Here is a 20,155-nt window from a genome sequence, read left to right as displayed (position 1 = left end):
GGATACATGTCCTGAAGTAGACAAAACCTGGTGTTTCAAAACCACTTATTCACTCTTCAAAAAATTGCTTTAAGTTTTCCTCAGAGGCACAATGCTATTTACTCCAAAGTAGCAGTTACTTAGAAATTGTTTTCTCTTAAATATGGCTAAATAATCTCTCCCCAAGACATGCTTTTCAATTACACATTTCAGATTAACATGGATTAGTTTCCCTTACCTTTCTCCAAAGCATCATCACAAAGTAAACATTTTTTAATTTTTTAAAATATTATTCTCCCATATACACTGGATTTCCATGTCGATTTGACACAAAGTGAGCTTTTTTCTTCCCTCTGTTCTTTTTTTGCTCACTCAGTCAAACATTCAGTTAGGTTTCTCAGTACACATGGGGAAGCCAGCACAGCACTGACTGCAGAGCCAGCCAAGAGTCTGAGGATCTCAAGCCCTAAAGAACATGTTAGGCTGCAGCAAGTGCCACCTGTGAGTAGGTTGGAAACCACCTGCCAGTGAGCTATAGCAGCTGCCACTTCTGTACCAGCTGATGTCAGCACTGCACTGCTACTCACCCTTGGCCACCACTGCTGCCCTCTATGCAACACTAACTGTGATCTAAGTTCTTTCTAAAGTCTCAATAAAAGCATGAGATAACTCAACGACTTTGGGAGTTTGTGTGAGCAATAAAATCTGATTTAACAGTCTCCAGATTTGAGAGCAGGGCAACACTGTTAGATAACATCATGCTATGTTCTTTCCCAAGAACTACAGATTTTATAATTTCTGCAGCAATTTTGAATACCTGAGGCAATACGTTACTCACAGGCACTTCACTGCAGAGAAGTGTTCTATGGCTTACCAGAAATCACAAAAGCATTGCCCTGGGAATTATTATAAGATATAGTGGTCTATTAGCTGCACAAACAACGCAAAAGACATAGCAAAACCTTTAGAGGTCTATCTAGATTCTACAACAGCTTCATATCTCAAAAGAGATATCTCATATCTCAAAGAGAGAAGTCTCTCTTTGCTGAAGAAATTCTCCTGGAGTTGACACTATCAGTTACAGGCATTTGAACAGCTGAAGACATGAAGGCACTCCTCGGGCTGTAACCTGGAAGTTACCTGCAGCAGAACAAGAGCATTTTGATATCTTCCTGTAAACAGGCTTAGGTGAACTCTGTAGAGGAGAGTCTCCAGCAGCTGAAAGGACACAAGATTTGGATTTTCTCCTCCCCCCGTCACTTCCATTAGGAACTGTAGTATCCTCCCACATACATAGTCCTTTCCATCAAAGGAATTCTCCAAATTCAGAAACTAGAGAGAAATAATTCATATTAATAACAATCAGAACGCAAGTAGTTTCTAGGTTAAAGTTTAAAAATTACACAATTAACAAACTCTGAATAATGTCTTTCATTACCGTATGAACCCTATTTCTCTCCCTCACACCAAACTTTCATATTAAACCTCAAAAGATACTGTTTACATATTCAAGATCAAATAGTCAAATTTTGCAAGCTTAAGTAACAGAAAATAAGCAATGTATCATCTTAATTTTAAGTAACTTTTATTACCTGAGGAAAAGTGATTGTTTCTACAACTTACCTGCAAGCAGAACTTGAGTTGCTTCATTTTCTGAGCAACTTTTGAGTTTTCAAACTCTGCAGCACTTTTCATTTCACACTTTCTCTGTTACACATACTGGCTTCGTACAATAAAAAAAATGTACACTTACAGGAACATTTCACATGTACTTTTTTTACACTTACTGTCCACCAGATTTGGTAAGAGGGAGCATATTCCACTGCTGTTTCACACATTTCCTGTATCTCCTCCTTGGTTCCTCTTTTTGAGAAGAGTCTGAGGTAATGACACCAAATTTCAGGATTTTCTTTGTTGTTCTCAAGGGCTCGAGCCAAAACATTTAAAGTAGAATCTAAACACTCAGATGATGAGCTGCAAAAATAAAAAAATTTAAAAAGATCTCACATCAACTGTGTTAGTATTATGACTTACACAATATCAAATATAAAAATGGATGCTCTGAATTAGAACAGAGGCGACACATGGTCAGCAATCTTTTCTTTTTTAAACATGTTTCCTTTACTATGCAATTTCAAAACTGCATTAAGTTTTCATTCTTCAAAGGTTATTAACTGCAATTATCATAGTGCATAGAAAAGTAAGTATTCTAGGAAAAGAACATCAATTCAAGTAAGAGTCCAATTTAATTGAAAATGAGTAAGATTCATCTGTGACGCTCTCAAGCTGCAAACATAAAGGCTTTTATATTATACAAGCTTAAAAACTTCACTAGAAATTTCAAAGGCTTAGTAAAGTAGCAATATTTTGTCACATTTAATTTACTTTCTACAGTCATTAAACATAAGCTTTTATTTCATATTTCTATTAATTTCATGCAGATTTTTTCTGCTTCTAAACCATTAAAGAAATGAGATTTTACTTTTTGAGATAACTATCATGATACACCAACAAAGTAATACAAGATTAGCTCAAATAACTGACTATGCTGCAAACCACAAAGCTGAGCATTAATTAATAAACAACCTCCCTAAAACCACAGAACACTTCTGATGTCACATTTAATCTGAAAACACCTTTAGAAATTATCTTGCATGGACATTTATGAGAGGAAGAACACAACCCCCAAAATAAAACTAACACGGTTAACCCTGTATAAATCTGAAACTTTTCCAACGCCTTCTATCACCACTGTCACTTAGTCCACAACTCAAGTTTCTTAGGAGTACTGAGGAAAGGGGGCTGGGGAAAGTGGCTGTTTTAAGAAATGAAGCACTGTCTTCCCTTAGATTTTCTCCTTTCTTTTCCTGGTCATTTCCCAAGTACACTTATATTTAGGAAGTGTGCTTCTTCTCACGCTGCCACTTGCTGGTTGCATTTTGAGTACTGGCCTCCCAGTTCTATCCCTTCAAGTGTTCAGGCTGTTCCTGATATAGCAAAACTGATCTTTTGCTACATTTGCCATTATTCACAGTTTAAACAAGGTTTTTAAAGCAGATATGCTCTTCTTCATTCCCTTTCCTCCCTGCTGCAGTTGCTTAAGTCAGTACCTCCCTACTAAAACTGAAGTCAATCATCACAAAGGATGAAACCACGACAGAACTCCTACTGAAATGATCTGATTGCCAATAAAAACATGGTACTCTGCAGTATAATTTTAAGAAACAGAAGCTAGAGGAAAATTAGAAATCCAAAAGTTACAAAATTACAAAATAGGAAACTGAGTGCTCAGTTGGACCATTTCTACAGGAATAAAACCACCTTGCAGAACTGTTCTTACAAGAGAGCTTTCTGATTAAAGTAACTTCAAGCATTACTCCAACATTCACTCGGTAGAGGAGGAACTACTTTATCCATTACTTTATCCCTGGAAGTACAACGTTCCACTGTAATTTTATAAAACATTAGGTTGTGCACTTTTCCAACATGAACAATGATTTCACCCACAGTACTTTCCATCAACTTCCATTCCAAATCAGAACCTACCCAAAGACAAACTGTCAATGTAATTTATTACTCATCTGCTATACTACATACAATAGGAAATTTAATCTGATTTATTTTTTAATCTGCTTTTAAGTAATAAATTGTTTATGGCATTGTTGATGGAAGTTCTTTGACATCAAAAACATAACTTGATCACAGCAGCACAGGTAAATCAAACCTAAATCTAGCAAGTGTCTAGAATCAAACCTGAAATGTATCAAACATACCCTTCACTTTGATTCAAATATTTGTATGCAAGTTTAATCCAAAGCTGTACATCACAGGGGTTTTCTTGGACACTTGCTTCTAAGTTGGAAATGTCATCAGTCTCACTTGTGAAATACCGGACATCATCTGGAGTCACCACAGCATCAAGCACTGGAATCCTTTTTTTATGTTCTGTGGGATGGGCTGCAAATATTATATATTAAAAAAAAAAAAGTTTATTTTCAAAACAGAAGTGACCTGTAAGACTGGAACTCACACAAGATGTGGCATTTATATATTTCAAGTACAGCCACTGACTAGAACAACATATGGTTATTTCAACAACCTCTAGAAACTTAGAACTGCGCTGTCTGTAGAGAACTGGCTGTATTTCCAACGGGAAGGAATGAAAGGAATAGCAGCAAAACGCTGCTCTGATCCACAGACACCAACTAAAGCAGTTCACTAGGAAGCATTAACGAACTAGACAGATTTGACAAAGAAAAAATTCTCAATTCTGAGTCTCTAAAAGTCCTTGCTAACAAATCCTAAAGCTCATAGTTCCATGAGTCACATGGAAGGACAGTCAGGTTCCTGCCGCTTCACCACGCTTCCAAGTCACAAATGCTGCTTAACAGCAGCTTTTTTAACCATTAACCTCACACCAAACACTAACTCTCTACAAATTTTAGATAACCAAACACATGAAGTTTTACTACTTAATGTTCTGGGTGGGTGGAATAAAAATTCTAAAAAATCCTAATGGTATGTGGGTCAAGCTGAAGCATTCTAAGGAAATGCTCCTTCCACCTTAATTTCCAGTTGCAAAAGTATGAAGTCAAGAGAGCTATCAAAAGCACTGGTTTCTTTAAGAACCATTTTAAAAATCAGGTGTTGGGAAGAGGCTGGTATTTTCCTCCCACACTCTTTTTTCATGGATACCACATCTCCAGATTACCATATTTAATAGGTCCAACAAACTGTTCCTCTTCACTGCTGCTACTATCTAACAGAGGTTTTCTCCAGTACTTCGGTCTCCATTTCCTTTTCTCTTTCCATGTTGTATGTGGAGGTGCTGCAAACAAGCGTAGTAGAAATCTTTTACTTTTCTGTATTTAAGATTAAAACATTTTTGCTAATTAAGATTTTAGATGAGAAAAATCTGTGAGCACAATACAAGTGCATAAATTTCAACACTACTTATTTAAAACTTATTGTGTTCAAGTGCTTAAGTCATTTCTCCAAATTTGACTCCAAAACTATTCTATTATTGCCATAAAACAAACTGTTGCCTTTAATTTACCATAATCAAAATTTATAATACTGAGATAAATAAACTAAGCAACAACAAAAACATATTCTTGTTTACAAAATCATTGAGGTACTTACATAATTTTTAGAAGTGAATCTAAATTATATTTAATATACCAAGTTACTTACTGTGACTTTTACTCTCATTGACCTTGCTGGCCAGAAGAACAGCCATCTGATCCACTGACATACGGTCTCTGTTTATACCAAAAAGTTTTTCAACATATTTTTCTGCAACAAGAGTATTTGTAGATTTGGTAAACATATAATTGAAAATGGAAAAGTAACTTAACAGTGATTTACCACAATCTATACAGAATTCATGCAATATGACTGCTTCATGCAGTATGGTAATTTAACACATTGGCATGAAGGAATGAAAGAAATCAAAACATTCTGTTTGTCAATTTTGCCTATAGGCAAATTTGTTATAAAATTCCAGCTCCACTGAAAACACACCTGTCCAGTAGTTCTAGAAAGAACTAAAGGAGAGAAAGATTCCATGCTTGTTGCTCCCCAATCCTCTGCATCCCAGCAATGCTTCTTTTTTCTTTTGAGTGAAATGTTCCTCAGACCACTGATACTATTTTTTTTGTTTTTGTAAAGACACTAAGGTAACTACCCACAACAAGGGACTGAATTGGACAACTGAAGAAAGCTCCTTTTTCATACAGCTGTAACTCACATATTGCTTCACATCAAAGTTCTTGCCCCCAGAGTTTTTAATGAAGCCATTCCCTTCAGAAATGAATCTTTGTATACAGAAGTGAACAAAAGACTTAAAAACCTGTGGCAGTGCTGATTTCCTCATCAGTGCTTTTTTCTGAACAGCCAATCAGTTCTAAATTGTAAGACAGAATATCCTGAAACAGCTGCTTACGGCTAAGAGTGCAGTCTTTCATGTGCTGCCTAAAACAAACAAACAAGCAATTACTACATTTATCACATCAACAAATTAATAATAATGTTTGTTTAGTACACACCTTAGATGAAGCATAAAGAGATATACCCATAGAAAACACTACAGCTTGCTTTGAAATTTCAGTTAGATACATCTGGGCCCTCTCTGAACTTATGCCTGGATCAGCAGCTTAATCCTAGGCATTATTTCACTATAGCCTTTGTCTTTAAAATCAACCTCTACACACTCATTTTGCACTAACACAAAACCACCGTATTTAGAACTTTTCAATTCAAGTAAGGTAGTTATAAGAATTAAGTACCACTGTATTTCAAAGAATCAAGCGATGCTTTGATGACAGCTAAAGGCCAACCCAAAAAGCTGTCTGCCACTGAAAATGGCAAAACCAAAAGAACTTAAGTTCATTCCTACTATATTTTCCCAGTAGTCATAAGTTCCCAAACTGAGCTTATTTCTGACCAATTCATACCCATTTTTAAGTACACTGCACAACACTTAAACAAATGATTTCTTAGTAAAATACTGGGCCTCAAAGAAACAAACTTAGCCAGTATTTTCCCAGAAAGCTAGAATTCCACTACTACAATAGTATTATTTTTCACCTAATCATTTATTTGGTATATGCTTTAATTAGGTTAGCAACATGATCCATCTCTAGTGTGCAACCCGAGGTTCTATGATGGGGTGTATGCTGAAGCTATAAAGTGAAACCAGTCCCACCTGAATTACTATGCAACCAAAAGGTGAAATATTCTCTCAGAAACCATATTACTTTTCTAAATTTACATGTAAAGAGCCTCCTCTCTTCATGGCTTAGATGAAAGCATTTTCTTTTCCTGACAACTAAGTATCTACAACAGGGTGTTAAAAACAACCTTGTCTAGAACCTGTGCATTAGATCATATATCCAGACCTTTCAAAAAATGAAAAACATCCTTATTTCAGACTCAGGGTCAGACATCTAGAAGAGAGAGTTAGTTGAAATGAAGAAAATGAAAAAGAACTCACCACTGACAGTCATCATCATTACATGTGCCTGTTAAATCGAAACGGCAGAAACACTGTTTTGGCTCAATCATATTGCTATAAGTTATTGAACTGAGGTACAGCTTTTCCTTCGTTCGAAAATACGGACTAAACCTAAAAGGAAACAGTGAATTACTGTGACGAAGCGTACAAGGCAAGATATCAGTTTCCAAAAAAAAAAAAATTTACAATAATTTGTTTTCTGTATTAAATCTCTTTATTTCCCAAACCCCGCTACTAACCAAAAGTATCAGTAACCTATGAGCTAAGAGGAAGGGTACAAAAACTGCTGAAATTGAATGTCAGTAGTTTCTAGAAAATCTCTTGCTCTAGTCAACGTAAGATTAATGTCAAATAGAAGTATAAAGAGAACAGTTAACCTGAAGAAACTGAAAAAAACCAGTCAGATTTTAGAATGTATAAACAAACAAAATCCAGTCTGAGCTGAGCAGACTAATGCATATTTTAAATCTTTAGCTGAAGTTTGATTACATCAATTTTGGGATTTCAAGCTCCTTCAGGAACTGAAGTCATAACCTACAAGAAGTTAAAATGAATATTCCTGTAGAAATGGCATCCTCCATCCTCTGCTACTTATGAGCATAGAAATAAAAAACATGAAGTACATGGTAGAATTCAACTGGTTCAGTTTAAATTCCAGACTTTTGTTTTCTACAGTTTAATCTGTAGGAATGAAGTTCTCTTTAGTCAAAAGACAGATGTGACAAATTGATTACACTTGCAGGTGTTAGCTTCAAGTCAAGATGAATCACTCTGGTCATGCTTCTTTGCACTGAGCAGGAATCCAAAAATAGATGACTGGCACAGTCTCAACTCCATGTAAATCCTAGCCAAGTTCAAAGACCACAAAATTGAAATACACTTCTCGGATTTGCATTGCTTCATATTAGATATAAAAATCATGTTTTCAAATGCTTAACTGTTCTTTTCTAATTCAGCTATACCAAACAACAATTCAGGTGCAGAAAACAGTATGCAAAATAATGTAAAAGCAGCATGCTGCACAAAAACTAAGGCCTTCTGCATACCAGAAAAAGTAACTAAAATCATTAGATTCCCCAAACTAGACAAAATTGTTTAAGGATAGTTGTCCTTCTGTACATGCCTGACTATTAAGGAAGAGCAGTGAATAATACTTGAACAAGAACACAAACACACATATATCAAAGAGCTGCTACAGTCTTCATACCTGTAGGACTTAAATACTAGAAGCGGACTATGATACGGTCCAAATGGAAATGGTTTTGCTTCAGCTTGTTTATTTTGCAGTGCAAAAAAATCCACGTCCACTGAAATTTCCTGTGAAACAGATAAACAGATATAGAGCAAATGCAATACCACCTAATAAAGACCAGCTTCATATTCAGTTTTAAAGCATTTACCTGACCACACAACAGATCCTCCTTAGGTACTATAAAGGCAGTACTTGTCATTAGCAGCTCTTTCAAGCTGTCAGCTTTAGCATAAAGTTTTTTCAGTTCATCAACATTCAACCCAAGGAACAGCTCAGGCTCTTCTGAAGCCTTTTTAGAAAGTTTCGTTTTAGTTTCTTGTTTTGGAGTGTCCATGTGTTTAAGATTTGGTTTAGTGAAAGAATTAGATTCTCTGAAAGATCTCCTTCGTTCTCGATTTGAATTAGACAGAACTTCATCATCAAAGTAATTTTCTTCACTGTCCAAAGTCAATTTGTCCTGTGTGAGGTCATGAAGCGATGGCTGAGGTAACGTAAACTCAGATTCCTCTTCTGCATGAGGTGTGATATTTGATTGTTCCTTGGTTTGAAGTGCACGGGCCTCCTTCAATTTCTGAATCTTTAGAGCATATTCATACTCTAGTTGCTGTAGTCGTTTTTTCTCTAGTGCAATCAATTCTGCTGAATGCTTTTTTGGACTTGATGCAGGGGAGTTCTCCAACTTCAACATTTTGCTTGGCTGAAAAGAAAAAAATACCCTTTATTTCATTTTCTCATCTACTGATCTATTCACAGGAGGCAAAAACATAGGCAAAGTATTTAATTCAGAGATTATAAAAGCATATTTTAAAATCTTGCCTCAAGATGTCAACAAACAGCAGAAAAACCATGAAGAAGTTTGCCATAATTCAACAGGCAGGTTTGCAGGTTTTGTGATAAAAATTAACCTACATCATGTACAGGGCTGCAACAGAAGTTCTGGCCACATTTAAAAGGTGAGCCATAAAAACCAGTGTCTTGGGAGTGGGAACACAAAGAAGTTTACAAAAACATTTTAGCCTTGTTTTTCCATATTTTGTTTTTCAAAACAGTATCAGACACCTCTCCTTCAGCAATTTTGCTTGATACTTTTAACAAGCATTGATGTCTACAGACAGTAAAGTAGTTCCTTCCTTTGTATGAATATAGTTCCTCTTATTATTTATCTATTAATGGCATTGCCCCAGCATAGAAATGTAGGCTTTTTTCTTTTCCAAATCATTAATGCCTTTTTTGTTGACTTGTCAAAAACGTAAGAAACCAATCAGAAGATTTCCTACAGTGCTTTTGAAAAGTTTTCCTGAAATTCCATTTGAACTAAGCTTCTTAATCAAAATTGCTACTGCTTTTCAAATACAGTTTGGTTTAACAGCATGCTGACTTACTCCAAGATGGTCTTGCTCTAGTTTTCGTTTCCCAATTTCCTTACTTGCTACTGCTTTTGCTCGAGCAAGTTCTTCTCCATATTTTAATGCCAGAGCTTTTTTTACTGTAACTCGTTGTTGAACTTTATGAATCTGAAAACATAAAAAAGAAATACTACAGTAAGATGCAATTTTACAGATATGACCACTTAATAAAATAACGAGATGGAATTACACTAGATAGGAATTAATTAACGATTAATTCAAAGAAAGCCTACTGCCTACAAAAATCAGGCTTCCCATTTCAAGATCTCCAGCTCTAGGAAACAAACATTTCAGAATGCGAATTACATGTTCCTGGAGCCTCTTGAGAAACGCCTTATTAGCATTCAAGATCTTCTCTGTTGCTTGTAGCTGTTCAGCCAGTTTGTTAATTTTATTTTCAGCAATTCTAACATTCTCTCTCTTCTTGGCCTCTTGTTGCAATAAATTTTTCAAGACAGATTCATCCTTCAGCAGCAGCAATCTAGAAGTAGAAAAGGCATGTAACAAAATTTTTTCCAAAGGGAAACTTCTCACAGCCATCACTGCTTCTCTGAAACCCTAGTTATCTAAGAACACAGCTCTTGTCCCTTATCAGCTAACAACAATAGCTTCTCTGAAACCCTAGTTATCTAAGATAACCCTAGTTATCTAAGAAACCCTAGTTATCTTGTCCCTTATCAGCTAACAACAATCTAAGTTTCTCCAGATAGTCTTAGCATTCCTAAGACAATAGACATTGTTAGTACAGGTTAGAGTTAGAGCAGGTTTCAGTACCCCAAGTTCAGCACATCAGTATAATGCAGCTGAACATTCCAGTTACAAGGACAGGGGAAGGTAAGCAAATGGTGCATCCTGAACACTGTTTCCAACGTTATGACATTTAAAACACACATGTTCTTGCTTTCTGCTAAGTAACAACCCAGTTCCTTCTCAGGGTACAAACAGGCATACGCTCCTTAGGGCAGATTACAAACGGTAATATTATGGGACCATAGCAGAGTAGATAAACAGAAAAAGCCATGCATTAAAGGAAACAAGATAAACACTTAGATGGGTGTGAATACAGGGAGGAGGGAAGAATGTCCCTCAGCTGATGACTGACCTCAAACCAGTTTGTTCACAAGACCACAAAGAAATAATCAAGTGGCAACAGAAGACAAAAATGGCATGCAAAGCACTTATACTTCTCACAGTAACTTGCAAAAAGGGTGAGAAACACAGAAGAGGCATGGCTCAAAGAGAAAAGTGAGACAGAAAAAGCTCCAAACAGCATATCTATTCTGCAGAAACATCCATTTTTTAATACATATATACATCATAGAATCAACCTGGTTGGAAGAGACCTCAAAGGTCGAGTCCAACCCTACTGTCATTGTGGCACTAAGTGCCACATCCAGTCTCATCTTGAAAACCTCCAGGGATGGTGAATCCACCACCTCCATGGGCAGCCCATTCCAATGCCTGACTACTCAATCATAACCCACTGAAATATGCTACCCTCAAGGTGTACCAGGTAGTGTAAACTCATTTTCTCATTTTTCAGAGTTATTAGGTGGCACACATTATATTCTAGTCACTAAATATAGCTGAACACTACATAGCTCAAAACAGCATGAGAAATCATACTTAAAACTTATCATCCAACACCACACTGGCACTACAACACAATTCCCTTTGCACAGCAATAGAATTCAGGACTGAATACTCAAGACAACAGGAAACCAATCGTTCGCTGTATTTCAAATGCTACACATTCAAACAGTTCACCATTTTCATCCTGATAAGCAAACACAGTAGGACTTAGGACAGTAAAATACAAACCTGTTTTTCTTAAGCTTTGCTTCTGCTTCTGTGACCTGTTTTGTCACTACTGCTATTCTCCCAATTCCATCAACTTCACCATCAGAATTTGCAGGGGATGAATTGTTCCTCAGTGGATCAGACTTAATTAAGCGCTGCTTCTCACGACTAAAACAGAAAACGTTTAAAAGCAAAGATGTTCAGCAGTTTCAACATTCATTTTGATGTTTACTCCCAATACTTTTAAAATCTTCAAAAGAGTAGCAGGACAAGATTTCAAGTTAAAAAAAACCAAGTACTTTCCACAACTGCAATCAGCTACTGTTAGTCAGTTAAAATCTAAGTATTTTCTTTAGACTTCTGTGCTGTAGTACTTACAATTGAAAGGGGAGGGGGAACTGAAGGTACTGGAAAGGTTTCCAAACTCAAAGTTTCCTTCCAGTTACAAAACTAGACTAGTAGACTACAAATACTACACACTGTACATTAACAATTAAACTCAGCTGTACCTGGCAATCTCTTCTTTTAGAAGTCTGTATTCTATCTTCTTATCTTCTGGTAGAGCCTCTGGAGTTCTCATTGGATCATTTTCTTTTTCTGATTTTGGAGGGGCTTTGATTTTTGATGCCTGTTACAATGAGGTTCAAGATAATACCAGTCACACTAGTATAAAATACAGCTATCAACTAGTATTTTTAAGGGGCATTTCAGCACAAACTTAAGGTGTTCAAGGCTAATAAAATCTTTTAAGCTAGTATTTTTCTGCTTAAAGATACAATGAATTGTAACAGAAAAAATTAAACCAAAATATATTACCAATTCTATCTTCAGTATGTCATCTTAATGAAAAATCATTTTATTTGCTCATACAAACCAAATCACAATGTAATTGTCCAGGCAAGAGTTATGTACTCACTCTTGTCCATTTCTGATGCAATCCAGTATTTCTTGACCAAATTCTACAGTTTAAATTCCATATACAAAGCACAATCATTACAAAATAAACCCACTGACTGCTGATGGTGTTTACCTCAACATTCCTCCTTGCTTCTTTTATCATAGACTCTAGCCCTCCAAACACACTGCTAGTTGAATTGGATGGCTCTCCATCAGATTCACTGTCATCCGAGTCATTTAATGTAACCACAACAGAGTTGTGTTTTGGAAGCTGTGGAAGAGTGTAAAAAAAATTTTACAGAAAGAAGAAAAAGTTAGAGATAAGAGTATAACTGAGCATGTATTCAGCAGAACAGAAAAAGAAGGCTAACTCCTTCTGTAATCATAGCACACCAATTCCACATTCTAAGAAAAAAAAAAAAAAAGGCATTTGTACATTTCCACTACAAGATAACAATAAAGTAGGCATCCTTGATACTGTGATATGAAAGGTACTCCTACACTTTCAACCTATTCTCAAGTATCTGCAGCATATTTGTGTCTTCATGGTCATAGCATATAAATCTAAACCTCTAACTCCTATACTTGATGAATTATTTAAATTGTAATTAAAATTATTATCATTTGCAAGCAAATTTTAAGGAACAGAAGTAACAATCAATCAAATCTAGATTAGAAATGCTGTGGCAGACATACCAAAATTTCCTCATCTTTCTGCTGCACAGTCATGATGCCTCTGGTTATACTGTTATACTCAGCTGACCTTACTGCTCAACTGACCTTAGCTGCTCAGGCACTTATATTGGCAGAACACCAACAGAATGTAAAGACTAGATGAAGCAAGATTTGTCACTTTTTACCAACATCACTAACTTAAAAAGCTCACTGAATATCAGATAACTGCCATTTCCAGCACAAAGAAAGATGCAGAAACAAGCAGACAATTTAGATTAGCCTCCAACGCTCTGGAGTTACAGCTTGAAAAGAAAGCAACTTAGTTCACATTTCCAGCTCTGCTCTTCTGAGCTTCCACTGTAGGCCTGGACAACTGCAGTTATACATTTAACCTTTACCTCAGGACAGACCCCCTTCAAAGCTCTAAGTGTCTTTTACAGCATTAACCCCACCAAAACTCCCCTGCTTTTTTGAAATGAAAAATACCCAGTTTTCACAACTGGTTCTTTTTGACAATTCATAAAATATGGGTCATTCATATCTACTACTTCTGAATGTACTACATACATGATGCAGCATTTCTGCACTACCGTAACATAGGTAGGTGAAATTGCAGTTTATGTTGATGCAAGAAAACAGACCAAGGTACTGGTCCTCTCCTCCCAAATATTCTCCTCCACCTGCACTGCTAGCTCTGACACACACACACACATTGTTCACTGAAAAAATTCAGCTCTCTCTAGAAGGAAAATTACTTTTCCCTCTACAAAGGTTACTTTTCTAACCCGTTCAACATGTTGAGTAAGTTAAGCAATGGGACTGATGCTACAGACCCCACTTTAAAGGAAAGGAGACATCAACTGGCCAGGAGCAAGAAGAAGAGCAAGAGTACGTTTTTTTGGCAACAGTGTGCTAATCTGGAAAAGAAAATAACTGAACTATATTTACAATCTCTTAGTTTACTGAATTCTGGCAGATTTTGATGATCTCTTAAGCTGTTTTTACTTAAACGTCAAATTCTTTCTAGAAGTGCGTATGGATTATCAAAGTTATTAATAATACAATATTTAACTGAACCTCCACTGTCCTGTGCTGTATCACTGGAAAATCTGAGTCTGCTGTTCACTTGAACCAAAACCAACTTCAACTCACGATCTTATTAACAGAAAGCACCAATATTTCCTTACCGTGATCACTGCCCGTGGGAGCCTCGGACCTCTAACAAACTTTTTATTTTGTACCCGTGGCTGAGTCACAGTATTAATACTGACAGCAGTCAGATTGCTTCTTGGCACAGACTGCAAGTTATCTGGAACAGGAGGTGAAGGTGGACCACTGTTACTTGACGTTTCCTAACAAAATAGAACAAAAATATGGTCTTACAAATACACGCCATACACAGCTATTTCAAAAAGACAAACATAAATGAAATTGTTTCATACAAGTCTTGGAACTTGAAATTATGATTTAGGCAGACTATCCAAATGTATTAGACAAATGTTGCAATTCTGCACTAATATCAAAAAGGCACAAAAGAATATTCCAGTTATTCACAGGGCAACTGCAAAAGATGGTGACCTTTTAAAAAGGACAAAACCAATCCTAACTTTCAAAACCACAAACTTGTCTTCTCATGTAAAAAAACACAAACCCAAAACAACAAAAAAACCAAAAGAGTTAACCTCTCCTAACTCCTTTTGCTAGAAGGCTGAAACAGCTATGTGTCTTGCTTCTAACTGATGGCTGATAAGTAATAAACCCTCCCATTCCCTGATTCTCACTATCTTGAAGTTTCTTAATTCCTTCAGAAATAAACGGCATGCTGCAAATAACAATTCAAAGGGTGCTCCAGGCTGGCTTTTGTTCCAGCCTCTTTTTGGGGAGCAGAGGGTGATGGAAATTCAGAGACGTTTTTGCTGACCTTTTTTTTAACTAAGTCATGAGAAAGGCAGCAGAAACCCCCTATAATCCTCACTTAGCAGGTCACATTTAAATTTTGGTCAAGATCGCCATCTAGAGGCAATCAAAAACCAAAGGAGTACCTCAGCGCGGAAAGCACGTTTGTTGGCTAGAGACTTGAGTAATTCTTCTCTTAGGAGCATCTCCTCTTCCTCTTCCTCATCAGCAAATGGAGGTTTCGGTGGCTGTTCAGGCTCTTCGGGGGGGAGAGGGGGAAGGGGTGGAGGTGGCTGAAGAGAAACACAAGAAATACCCTCCATGTAAAGATGACTCAAGGACGGCACAGGCTAAGAAAAAAAGTAAGACACGGGTTAGAAATCTGAAAATGACTACTGCTTTATGACTACTTAGCAGAGCCTGAGACATAACTTGTTTCATGGTTTAAAAGTAATTTCAACTGCATCAGTCTAATTAAAATTCAAACTGCATTTAGGTAAGTGTCAAAGGCTCCGACACTAAACAATTATTAATTACTCAAAGAGGTTAATGGAAACAACAAGGTTATACTTCGATAGTAAAGCTGTGGAGGCACACAAACTAAATGTAAATGAGAGTTTTGAACCAGAGATAGCCTAGCCACAGAAATATGGTTGGCCAGCAGTCTTTAAGCAGTTTTATGAATTTGTCTTAGCTACAAAATTACAGAATTTCCCTTAGTCAAAAATTCAGAAGCTGTCATGAGAGGGAACAGCAATTTTCTACTGCTTTACTAAGAGAAACAATCATTCAGTGAAGAAAATCAGAGGGGAAAAAAAACCCCCACATTAATTCAACTCCCATGTGGACTCTCAGGTAAGGAGACAGACAACATATAGTCAAAACACCACAAAGCTTGGAAGAGGGACTGGTAAGCTTTATTTTTGGATTTCCCCCCCTCTAGGTAACAAGTAAGAGAATAAGCTTATCTATACAAACGGCCTAGAGGTAAGAGGCAAAGTTGCCTTATGCTAACTATTCCAATTTGTTCTTTTTCCTTATGTGCTACAGACAATTTTTGCTTTCTGTTATAAAACCGCATTGCTCTAACAATGAAGAGAAAATTTTAGTTCCACAAGAAAAACTTCCACTAAACAGGAATTGGATCAGCCATAAAAATAGCTAAAATTAAGAGTTTTTAAAAAGCAACCACAAGTCTAACAAATAGTTCAAGGAAATCAAATAAGGAAGTGTATCAAAAACAGAATCTAAATTTAATTGTAAATTTAGCACTGGAAATAAGATACAAAATGAGAACTTTCAGCATTTTCAAAAGCATATTCCTTTCAAGGTTACTTACCGGAATTGGAGGAGGTAGTGGCAAGGAAATTGGTGGTACTGGAGGTGGAAAATATCCTACTGGACACTCAAAGAAAGGAGGCTGCACTGGGGAAGAAGCTATAATTTAAAAAAATACTGTGTGTAAGAAATCTGACAGGTATTTACTAAACAGCAACTCACACTTATACCTTGACCGACAATGTACCAGGAGACAAATATTTTTATGATGCACCAATTTGAAAGCCAACACCAGACATAGCACAATGCACTTATTTCTTACATAATATGTATATAAAAAGAATGGTTACCTTTTCTTTATCTATTTTACGTGCAAAATATAAGTACAGCCAAACAGTACTGCTAAGGTAATGATTCAGCCCTCGTATTTGATTTAATTTCCAAGAATTTACCTTCTTAAACAAGAACTTAATCTCCTGATTACTGGCTATCAAAAATACAATACAAATAGAACAGAAGCAGACCAAATGTACAGCTAATACCAAATTCTGAAACATAAAACTAGAGCTTGAGATGCTTCATCAAGGGAAGAAGATTCAGGTAGCTTACATAGCCAAAATAGCAGGTGCAGTATTTTAGCAAACTAATGTATAGTAAGGCTGACAAGAAAGGAATGAGTAAAATAAAAAAGAAAGGTAGAAGATGAAAAGCATGAGAATAAAAATGGTCAAGCAAGTAGTATGCTTAATGAAGCTTTCTCAACACTTTACATGTTCAGATGAAACACAGAAATCCAAATACCTTAAATACACCTATTCTAGGTTACAAGGTAGGGTATAATCAATGGTATGTATTCTATTAATGTCTCCACAAGCTGTTAAAGCAGGTTGGGCACTGATCGTTATCTCCTACCCATCCCTGATGGCTCCAAGCATTCCCACATGGATATAACCTGGGGTTTGAACCAGCACAGAGCCATTTGCCTACAATGCAGGATGTGGTTTGTCTTTATCCTCCAAAGCCACACTGCTGACCCAATAACCAATACCTGTTGCTTCACTCAATACTCACTGGTATTCCCAGACGCTTTTTTGCAAAGCTGCTGTCTATCCAGTCAACACCCTGGGGCCCTTACTTTCTGCACAGCTGCTTGGGAATGTACAAGAATAAAATCTACAGTACTGCAATGAGAACAGCATAACCCTGGAGATCTTAAAAATACAACTGCAGCAGAGGTGGAAAGAGTCAGCGTTAAAACAGAATTAGCTCACTTTAAAAATCTTAGTTCTAGAACTGAGACATCTCAATAAACACTTTATTTCTAAAATGATGGGTTATTTTGTACTTTTCACCTATTTTTACCAATCACCACATAAGAAAACTGTAAGTCTTACCTGGTGAGTTAGTTTCACTATCTGTATCCATAGCAACTTCATCATAATTATCATATTGATATATGCCTCCTGCACTCTCTGTAAGCTGCCTATCCTTAGGCCATCTCAAGTCCGTATCTGAAGACTAAACAGACAACAAAGTATTTTATTTAACTGGTGTTACATTATTATTTTAGACCAAACCAACTAGAAGTAAATTCTGGGGAAAGGCCCTTGAAATCTTCATATTCTAACTGCTTTATTAAAAATAATTAAATAACATAAATTACAAAAGCACTTCAACCATCCAACTGCAACAGCTGTACTGCTTTCATGCTGAAAGAATTAATGCTGGAGAAACACTTTTCTGTAATGTACCAATGTTTTAGAGACAGAACAAGAGTTACTCAAGCACCTTTTGCTAATCTCTATGTAAGAGTGTCCTAGGTTACAATATAGGGTGTAACCAATAGTACCTATTCTATTATCATCTTCACAAGCTGTAAAAGCAGGTGGGGCAGTGATCATAATCTCCTACCATGACTCATCCCTGATGGCTCCCTCAGGGGCTGTCCCTGTTTAATGGGCTGTCAGGGACCCACTGCATGACCCAGAGAAGCATTGTGAGATGCTTCACCAAGCATTCCCACAGGGATATAAGATGGGGTTTGCACCAGCACAGAGCTCTTTGCCTGCTGGATTCCCAGAGGACAAGAGCTGCCGCTGGACCTTCAGGTGAAGACCAGATCTACAGGATCACTGCTCCAACAGACCCATCACTCCAGGAGGACTGCAGCCACCATTTAATCGGACTACTACTACACCCTGACTGACAGGGTGTCAGGTTGCTTTCTGACTCTGTCAGTGGTTTCTTTTTGCACTATTGCATTTATTGTTTTGTTTTCCCTACTAAACTGTATTTCTGACTTGGGAGTCTCTCACTGGTTTGCTTCCAAACCAGCATAGAGAGAATGAGAACAGTCTACAAGTGCAGCATGATGACCACTGCAGTAACTATTCATAACTTCATAATTCATAACTATTCATAACTTCATAAATTTGACACAGTTCTGTCATCCTGTAGTGGGGCTCAAGACATCAAAGAAGATGCAGCTGAAGTAATTATCTTTTGTGCCTGTGCATATGTTGTGCCTCAACGAACTAAAAAATACTACAAAGAAACATCCAATGACATTTAGAAAGAGGCAGGCCACTGAAGTTGTACAGAGACAAAAAAGTTTGAAAATGTGGAGAAAAAACTGAGAGAAGAAACCTAAGAAAGTTTCAATAACTGGTTAGTGTAAAATTACAGACTGCTCTTTGATAACGATGTTCAAAACGTCTTTAGGAGAAAAATGCTTACCCACTGACTTGCAAGCATACAACTCATACAAAACTGATTTTCTAAACCCAAAAGGAATGCCTGTCCAGCATGAGATAAAGACACTGTAAACACTGAAATATTTTGAGCTTTTCTTTTCTTGTTTTGTTTTGGTTATTCGGGGAGGAGATGGGGGGAAAACAGGGGCAAGATAGATGGGATGGTGACACACAGAACCAGTGTTCTGGTAAGACAGAAATCATTCATGAATCCCAAATGTAACACCTGAACACCACATAACAAATTTGTTACCCTGCTTCTCGATTGCCTCTTTCCTCCAACTAGCTTCATAAATCGATTGTACTGCTCTTCGTGATTTGAGAGGTCCCTGATTTTTCTGATTTCTTCTTCTCTCTTTCTTCTCTCCTCCTCTTCTTCTTGTTTCCTCTGGTCTTCCTCTTTTTGACGCCTGTCTAGTTCCTTTTGCTGCTGCATCTTCTTTGATGTCTTTGTCTGCTGTTTCTTCAAAGTTTGCTTGGCTTTAAATAAAAAGATATGTGATTAATTCCACATTACCTAATTGGTTCCACCTAATCCTGTATTCCTCAAGAGCTTTGAGCAGCTGCATGCGGTTTTAGAATGACTAAAGGCTCATTGCTCAACATTTCATATAACTTTTTGGGGGGGGAGGCCATGCCATTGATAGCCATTTCAGTAATATTAAACTTATTACCTGTAGCACTAGGTTTTTTTGTTGAATGTGCTTTTGCACTGGCTTTGACTTTCTGTGTTACACTTTTCGTTTTTGTTAATTTTTCCTTGCTTTCCTTCATCACCTGTTGTTCTTTTTGCTGCCATTTTTTACTAGCAGACTGAAGTGCAAGAAGCCTAAGTTGCAATTCAGACATCTCTTCCTCATCATCAAACAGCTTCTTGAGAAGAAAAGAGAAGGACAAGACAAAAAGTCAAGAAACAACATTTAACAACTTTTTCTTTACAAGGTCATTTAAGTCTGTCCCAAACTCTTTTACCAAAAGCTTCAAAATCCTACTTTATTGGTCATAGAATCACAGAATATAAGCGCTGGTACGGACCTTACAGATCTAGTATCAACCCTCCCTGCCATGGACAGGGACACCTCCTCACCAGATCAGGCTGCACAAGGCCTCATCCAGCCTGGCCTCAAACACTGCCAGGGTCGGGGCAGCCACCACACCCCTGGGCAACCTGTTACAACGTCTCACCACCCTTATACTAAAAAGC

General features: G+C 37.0%; 1 protein-coding gene across 1 annotated transcript in view; it reads right to left on the bottom strand.

Annotated features, from left to right (window-relative positions):
* The window catches only part of ZFC3H1 (zinc finger, C3H1-type containing), a gene marked incomplete at its 5' end in the record, with an annotated part of 31,550 nt that extends 11,708 nt beyond the window's left edge, over positions 1 to 19,842 (bottom strand). The window contains 20 exons of the mRNA XM_009073573.1: positions 1,120 to 1,311; positions 1,767 to 1,953; positions 3,753 to 3,936; positions 4,691 to 4,807; positions 5,173 to 5,274; positions 5,831 to 5,952; positions 6,974 to 7,105; positions 8,202 to 8,311; positions 8,395 to 8,943; positions 9,629 to 9,760; positions 9,959 to 10,133; positions 11,474 to 11,620; positions 11,962 to 12,080; positions 12,483 to 12,620; positions 14,212 to 14,376; positions 15,067 to 15,270; positions 16,260 to 16,357; positions 17,593 to 17,716; positions 19,205 to 19,431; positions 19,626 to 19,842. Of these exons, the coding sequence (XP_009071821.1) occupies positions 1,120 to 1,311; positions 1,767 to 1,953; positions 3,753 to 3,936; positions 4,691 to 4,807; positions 5,173 to 5,274; positions 5,831 to 5,952; positions 6,974 to 7,105; positions 8,202 to 8,311; positions 8,395 to 8,943; positions 9,629 to 9,760; positions 9,959 to 10,133; positions 11,474 to 11,620; positions 11,962 to 12,080; positions 12,483 to 12,620; positions 14,212 to 14,376; positions 15,067 to 15,270; positions 16,260 to 16,357; positions 17,593 to 17,716; positions 19,205 to 19,431; positions 19,626 to 19,842 (3,441 nt within the window). The remainder of the gene's footprint in view (positions 1 to 1,119; positions 1,312 to 1,766; positions 1,954 to 3,752; positions 3,937 to 4,690; positions 4,808 to 5,172; positions 5,275 to 5,830; positions 5,953 to 6,973; positions 7,106 to 8,201; positions 8,312 to 8,394; positions 8,944 to 9,628; positions 9,761 to 9,958; positions 10,134 to 11,473; positions 11,621 to 11,961; positions 12,081 to 12,482; positions 12,621 to 14,211; positions 14,377 to 15,066; positions 15,271 to 16,259; positions 16,358 to 17,592; positions 17,717 to 19,204; positions 19,432 to 19,625) is intronic.
* Positions 19,843 to 20,155: the final 313 nt, after the last annotated feature.

Source organism: Acanthisitta chloris, unplaced genomic scaffold (genome assembly GCF_000695815.1).
Source record: "Acanthisitta chloris isolate BGI_N310 unplaced genomic scaffold, ASM69581v1 scaffold21524, whole genome shotgun sequence".
Lineage (NCBI taxonomy): Eukaryota > Metazoa > Chordata > Aves > Passeriformes > Acanthisittidae > Acanthisitta > Acanthisitta chloris.
This window is presented reverse-complemented; position numbering and strand designations above follow the sequence as displayed.